General features: G+C 35.3%; 1 protein-coding gene and 1 long non-coding RNA gene across 2 annotated transcripts; both read right to left on the bottom strand.

Moving 5' to 3' along the window:
• Positions 1 to 956: 956 nt before the first annotated feature.
• LOC118490355 (EG45-like domain containing protein) lies at positions 957 to 1,758 on the bottom strand. The gene is made up of 3 exons (XM_035987941.1): positions 1,638 to 1,758; positions 1,254 to 1,536; positions 957 to 1,107 (listed from the first exon to the last, which is right to left on the bottom strand). The coding sequence occupies exons 1-3, from the start codon at positions 1,741 to 1,743 to the stop codon at positions 1,101 to 1,103; spliced, it is 396 nt and encodes a 131-aa protein (XP_035843834.1). The 5' UTR covers positions 1,744 to 1,758; the 3' UTR covers positions 957 to 1,100.
• A 3,555-nt stretch (positions 1,759 to 5,313) lies between these two features.
• LOC110929523 lies at positions 5,314 to 7,533 on the bottom strand. The gene is made up of 3 exons (XR_002587210.2): positions 7,395 to 7,533; positions 6,181 to 6,269; positions 5,314 to 5,749 (listed from the first exon to the last, which is right to left on the bottom strand). It is a non-coding gene; the product is annotated as an uncharacterized LOC110929523 (long non-coding RNA).
• Between the last annotated feature and the right edge of the window lie 383 nt (positions 7,534 to 7,916).

Genomic DNA, 7,916 nt, shown 5'->3' with positions numbered 1-7,916 from the left:
ACGAAGGTTAGACCTTCGTCACTCATACCTTCGCCACATGAAGGTTCATCGCCCAGAGATGTAAGTTCGTCGTGTGAACAGTATAAATAGCTTAGTATATTATTAGTTTAAGCTATGAGTGCTGTGAGACTTTGAGAGAGTCTGTAAAACATTGTTTGTATATGTTTGTATAAGTTCTCATCCCTAATCAATAGATATTGAATCTTTGGTTACGCGTGTGTGTTCTACATTGTGTTTGGTTTGCACCGTCACGAGGATTCCGCACCCGCGATTGTGTTTGTGATAAACAAGGATAGGTTACCTATCGGATCCTCCGAGAAAAACGGACCTACAGAAAGTGAAGAAAAGGTTGAAGATGGTGGGTTTTGAAAATGGTGGGTTTTGAAGTTACAGAGAGAAGAAGAAGGGAGAAGATTGGGTAAAATTGACTAAAATACCCTTTCTCTTTATTTTAAATTTTGCCACATATCATAATTCTATTAGTTCCTATCCTTCATAACCAAAATAAACTTTCTATTTGATCCTCACCCTAACCAATGGGGTGGTGGTCCATTGGTAAAGGCAAAGCCTTAAAAACACCTAAGATGGAAAGAGAAAGGTGTTGGGTTCAAGTTCCACACACAACAGAGGATTAAAGAAATTAGCCGTTTAAAAAAAATTTGATCCTCACCCTAGGGTGCAAATCAATTGTATATCTTTGTTTCATTCTTAATTGGCTTTTATGTAAAAGTATCATTAATTAATTTAGGGCGACGTCACGTTCCTTTGTAAACATTAATTAATTATTATGTTGGTCGTGAGGTGTTTCAATCACGAATCAAGAGCATAGTTATTATCCATTCACATGGCACACTTTATATTATGTTTTCATCAGTATATTTGGCATACAAATTAAGTGGAGACTAAGATTTATTTTAACGAAGATGCACTTTGGATTCATGATATACCATCTAACGTACAACATAAAGAAGAGATACATTAAATATCAAAGCAAAATGACAATTAGAAGTTGAAATGAATGGAATTGCCTCTCGATCCCGGTCAGTAGAGTTATTAAAGATCTTTGAATGGAATGCAACTTTGGTGATACTTCTTCTTCTTCACACCCTAGTGCACAAAGAAAATGAACGTATTGATGTGAAACAAGGAAAATCTACTGTTATATATGTCATGTAAATGGTACATGTTAAGTAATGGCATTTTGAACTACTTAAAATAAAAAGGAATTAAAGAATAAGTAGTTGATCACGTACTCTTCGTAAGAGATTTTGATTCCTCCGGCTCTTGGATCAGCGATGGTTGAAAAGGCTTCGTGTGACAAGTCAAGGTTGCCCTTGCAACCAGGAGGCGGGCAGAAATCGGTGATCATCACAGTCACTGTGGGGGTGTCCGTGCAAGGGTGTGGTACGCCTTGGTTGGTTGCACCTGTGCATGTCACTTGGAAGTATTTCCCACAAGCAGCTCCCCCTTGCCATAAATCTTGATTCGCAGCTGCTATCATAACTCCTTGATCTTGGAACCCATAACAAGCCGAGGCTGTAATTACAATATAATTAATCATGTTATGATCACTTACTATATATAGGATGATATGTTCTATAATCTTATATATGTATATGTGTACCTATATGACTTACGTAAGTATGGAGGGTTATTGATGGTTCCAATCCCAGTCTCCGACGATCCCAGACTTACAAGGCTCATAACTACAAAAATGCTAGCATATATTCTTCTAGATGCCATTTAAGTTAATTAAAAGGTTGTATGTATATAAAAAGGTATGGAAATAAGTAATGCTAGAGAGAGCTTTAGAGATGAATTAAGCTTGTGACCTTTTGATTGAAAGAGATAGTTATTTATACTTGAAGGATCAGTGCATCATACGGCAATTCGGTACTTGTTGTTCGCAAAGATATTCTTTGAAGAGCCAAAGAGAACTGAAGGAACATTCTTAGTAATTTGTATATTTGTCTTTTGCCACAAAAGGATGTAAACAATAAAATCAAAATTTTTTAATAATTTGTATATTTGTCTTTTGCCAGAAAAGGTTGTAAACAATAAAATCAACATTTTTAATAATTTGTATATCTGTCTTTTGCCACAAAAGGATGTAAACAATAAAATCAACGTTTTTAATAATTTGTATATTTGTCTTTTTGCTACAAAAGGATGTAAACAATAAATTCAGTTGACACAAACAATGTATTAGAAAATGCAACAACTTTATTCTTGTTTGTATTTCCAGAAAATATTTTCGTTGATGTATTTGTGTTATGGATTATTAACTAGGTTTATCACCCTAGTCGTGTTGCGGCAAACTTTTTTTGTTATTTAGTCTATGTTTACATGTGTTTTAAAATCACTACGAGCGTGTTCCACCTGGAACCACTAACAAGAATAAAAAGAAAATGTAAAAAACTATAAAAAAATCGAAAGAAAATCAACCAAAAAAGTTGTATGTTAATGATGTTGTTCGTATGAAACCCGTGGTCAGAGATAAGCAAATAATATTGGGTACCGGTACCGAATTTCCCGAACAGAAGGATCCTAAGTACCAATTCGGTACCGACTTTTGGCGTTTCTAGTACCGGTTCGCTTCCGATTTTTACCTTCATATACCGGTACCGTAACCGGTATTTTCGGTATCGGTTGCCACGGAGCCACGGAGCTCTGATCAGGGATGAGCAAATGGTACTGTGTAGCAGTACCGAACTTCCCGAACTAAAAGATTTTCAAACTAAATCCGGTACCGACTTTTGGTGTTTTCTGTATCAAGCTGGTACCGATTTTTACCTTCATGTACCGATAATGAATCGGGCCGTACCGGTATTTTCGATACCAGTATTGATTGACACCAAGCTTATCCAACTTAAAAAGTAAAGAAAATAATAGCAATTATTAGTATATTATTATAATATATTATAATGTAGGTCCCTTGCGGAGGATGAGGTTAAACCTTAACCTTGTTATGTTAACACACTAGCAAGTGCGGAATCCAAGCTAGAGTGCAACCGAGTTGAGACAAGTATAAACACAAGACACACAAGATTCACCGATTAACACCACTTGTATTAATGCAAATGAAAGGTTCCGGTTACAAGCACAAGGTTTACAAATCAGTATTGCAAACTCTCTAATGTGTGTGTTCTTGACAGAAGTGTCTCTCAAGTGTTTCCAAATGTCTAAACTGAAAAGAACACACTGCATGGGTATATATACCCAAACACAGCAAGTCTGGTCGAAGGATCAGGAATACTGATCGAAGGATCAGATAGATGATCGAAAGATCATCTATCGATCATGAAACCATCGAAGGATTCACATCTACACCTCGAAGGATGATATCCTTCGAGGTCCATCAATATCCATCGAAGGTACATCTTTCGAGTTCATCGAAGGATCACACTATCCTTCGATGAGTCATCCTTCGAGCCAGACAATTCACATTCATAAACTAACTGTTTGGCCAAGTCAAACCAGGAGGATGGTTGACTTGGTCAAACTTACATGACTAACAAGGACATCGTTTTACATCATGATGACTGAATACAGACAAAGTACAGACACAAGTGCACCAACAAACTCCCCCTTGGCTGTAGCTTTGTCTCGATCTTGATCATCTCTGATCTTCGTGTCTTCAGGACTCTGATGTCCTTTCAAGTCTTCAATGTCGGAGGATCTTCAAAGTCTTCACGTCTTGAAAGCAGAAAGTGTATCAACAAACTACCCGTATCTTGTAGGAAGTGTGTTGACAAACTCCCCCTTAACATAAGCTCCCCCTTGAGTTATGCTTGTGAAAGACTTGATCTTCAATGCTTGAGATCCTTGTGATGTTGATGATGGTCAGCGGCAACTCGATCAACTTCATCTTTTAAGTGCCTTCACGTCGTGTCTTCATTCCAAAGCTTGTCATTGACCATGTTCTCCTAGCCTTTAGAATCTGCACATGCAAGAAATCTAAACGCGTAATGAGAACAACTGCTTGGAATAGTTAGTATAAACAAATGACACACGAATGACCATGTCACAATCAAACACCGTCCGGCAGTTTGAAAGTTTAATAAATTTCTCAATTTTAGATTTAACTTTCAAAACTTGCAAATTTCGACCGTTTATGAAGATTTAGTCAATTCGGTTTTCGTTCAGGTTTCAGGTAACGAAGACTCGAGCTCCAACATCGTACGATCGAAAATAAAGTAGAAATAAAATCTTTTTGGCTTTTATAAAGTTTATATTAAAACACACCTAAAATCTTTTTGGTATTTCTGAATAAATTAAAAGACAACAATTTTAATATCCTTTGAGTGTTATCAAACGACATCACCGCTAATGTCGTGCTGATATGCACCAAACGACGAAACTGTTTAAAATAAGACAATAAAAGTTAAGCAGTAAATAAATATATACAGACATTCTTTTTGCGAGTTTCGAGGGTAAGAGAATCATATCAGTGTACGGTCATGTCAAAACACTCTTGTTGTTCAGTTAGTTAACATTAAGATAAGCATCCTATAACAATTATCGATATTGTTGTCCACTTAAGCTCAACTTATCAGATGTAATCATGGCGAGGGGATACGTTAAGGTATGATTTATACTTACCGACCGGTGTTCATCCACATCACGACACATTCTGTAACACCTGGTCTTATTATTCAAGGTTTAACGTAAATTTTACGTAAAACAATCATGTAATTTAAGATTACATAAACATTTGGAAATACGGGTTTATTAAAACTTTTATAAATCATAAGTTATTCTACATAACGTGATCGAATTCGTTGTTTAAAAATTACAACGTAGCAAAGTGCGGAAGCATGTATCATTATCGTGTTCGGTTCTTCGCTGAGCTTGATCGTCTTCCGGCGTCCAAGGTGTACCTATATTTCATAAACATGAAATGCTTTAGTCATACGGGGTTTAAATCATGTCCGAACGATGTCCGGGAAACAATTGATTTTCAAATGAAAACAAAATATAAAAAAAATAATCTCCACCGTAATTTACGGTGGGACCGTAAATTACGGTGGCCCCTGGGTTTCTATTCTTCTACCGTACAACAGACAATTAGCACCGTAACCAATTCATCTCCACCGTAATTTACGGTGGGACCGTAAATTACGGTGGACTCTGCATCCAGCTTCTCTATTTTTGCCGTTATTCGACACGAAAACTTTCGTATCTTTCAAACCGCTTATCCGTTTGATCTACCGTTTCTTCCTACATGATTGTAATTTAATCTTCCATCATATTGAGTTAAAATCCAACATCCGGATTAATAAAATTTAAGACTTTTAAGTCTTCGGTTTATTACTCTTTTACCAAAATTTTGACCCGTTTATACGTTTATCAAACAAACATACTTGTTTAACCTTTATATCACGTACACTACTTCAAATTAAGGTTATTTACCATATTAGGTTATAATCACAGGTTTATTACACAATTTAAACCCGTTTTCACTCGTATGCTTATTTTGACCCGTAATCCCTCTTTTAACCTATGATTTTGTTTGAAAAGTCATTAAGCTTTCCAAATACAATGTTCCTTACCTAAAACATTTGGTTTACTTATCAAGTAACCAAATGTTCACCTTGACTACTTTTAACACTCTTTGAACCACATGTTCTAAATGAGGGTTACCCTTTTTCACATACCTGGCGCAGATCAATATATTGACCCGTTTTTAATACCTTGCTTTTATAACCGCTAATTCATAGCGTTGCTAATACCCATTTGACATTTACACCTGAAATAATATAACTCGACAAAAATCATTAGTCGTTATTGTCAAAGGGTGATATCTTCACCTTTTAACCCATTTGGTCTAAGTGACCGAATATGTTGACGAGATGATATTTATTACCATCTCATCTACATGACTCGCTCCGGTTTACATCGTGCGGTCATTTCACTTATTAATCGTTTCTTAACACTTTTTAGCCTATCATGGTTTATGTTTTACTGTGTCTTTCAAAACCAATAGTTATGGTCAACGCATGACCAATTTACCGATTTAACTCCTTTTAACCATCCTCATGGTTTCTTGTCATGATTGACTACTTTGTTCCGTACGTTTACACGCCGGAACATCATACCTCAATTATGTATTTATGTCATTCATAACTAATACGATAAGAGAATATCCTAACATATAAGACTAGTGTAAGCTATACTTACCTTGCATCCATGCCACGCCTTTCTTTCCGTACGCGCTCCGTTTGACCCGCTTCATCCACAAGCTTCCACCTAGCTTGTTAGGCGTCAAACTATCATCATTTACAAGGTGGTTAGATTAGTCATTAACAAATACGACTATTCCACCTTACGTATTTTCTATGTCGAAATCATTATTCGACTTCGTCATTAGTAAATTTTAACTTTCTACTAGTTAACTACCTCTAATCATATGATAAGTGTAATTAACTAAAATCTACATTATGATTAGATTCCGTATTATCACGTATCACCCCTAATTAAATAAATTAGGAAATTACGTGTTTCATTCATAGTTTCAACATATGAACTTTGTGGGCATAATTTATAACACCAAAAAAAATCAAGTTTCATATCACTGAAAATAGGCTGTTTTTGGTGACCTGTTTAACCTGTTTACAAGTCTTCAAAAAATCATGATTTTTTGTGTGGCGTACCCCTCGGAGGGTTCGAACTTGTGTTAAAATTTAAAGATCTAACTCTTTACCAAGAATTCGTAAAAATTCATTTACTAAGCTGCAATCAGATTCGTCACTTCTGACTGCAGCTTACGGAAAAATTCATTAAAAATTCCTCGTTTATCCGATTGACGAAATTCCAATTGGCAATTCTTCTAATCACTTAATACTTTCTACAGTAAGAATTTGAGAGCATAACTCAATTCCTAAATTGAGTTATGACATTCGTAATGGGCTGCAGATTCTGCCAGAAAACACAGCTTGAACCTTTGATACGGAAAAATTCATAAAACGCTCAATTTTCGTCGAAAAAATGCGATTCCAGTGGGGTTTTAAAGATATTTCCTGGAATTACATTTTAGGCTCAAGAAACACATGTTTTTACCACGTTTTATCCAGGTTACAGCCAATACAAGTTGGCTGTAAATTCTGATCAAGAACCGTTTGAATTCAGCTTTCAAATTAAGCATGTTCTTGACATCATAACACTATTTATTTAGCGATCAAAACCCTAAGAACATCTTATACCTCAATTTAGCATCAACAAAAATCTGAATTTACTTGAGCTAAGCATGATTTCAATTTATACTTGTCTAGGGTTTACTCCTAAACACTATTTCACTTCAATATCATCCAAACAACATTCATGCAATACTAATTTCGGATTATAATTGTTCATCCATAATTTTGAATAGAATCAAACAACGAATTTTGACATACCTTGTAATCCCCTAGGTTTGGTGATCACTAATTTATTAAAAGCCCCAATTTCCTAGCTTGATTTCCCTTGATTTGGCTGAATTTCTTGTGATTTAGGGTTTTGATAAAAACCCTTTTTGGCTCCTGTGTAAATCACGACCAGAACACACACATAAGTGTGTGTTTTGGTGTTTTGATTTTTATTAAGTTAAAACTATTTTCTCATTTAACACTTTTAGTCCCTCAAGTTTTTAGAGTTATCAAAAGTATTATAAACCAAGTTTTCTTTATTGTTTTCAAACCACATAATTAACTAGGTTGATATTCCTAGTTACTTAGTGGGTTTCGAGAGTTATAACCCTTTTTATTTTAAGTCCCGTTAACTCGGGCTTCTTATAAACTTACTTTTCTCAAAGTATTTATTCTCCTTTTAATTAATATTAGGTTTATTTACTTAAATCCTAATATTTACCGGGTAAATTTTCACCACTAACGGTATTTTACCCGTCTTTTAGTATTAACGTGGTTTGATTACCAAACCCG

This window comes from Helianthus annuus, chromosome 3 (assembly GCF_002127325.2).
Source record: "Helianthus annuus cultivar XRQ/B chromosome 3, HanXRQr2.0-SUNRISE, whole genome shotgun sequence".
Taxonomy (NCBI): Eukaryota; Viridiplantae; Streptophyta; class Magnoliopsida; order Asterales; family Asteraceae; genus Helianthus; species Helianthus annuus.
The sequence above is the reverse complement of the archived record's forward strand: the minus strand, read 5'-3'. Positions and strand labels throughout refer to the sequence as shown.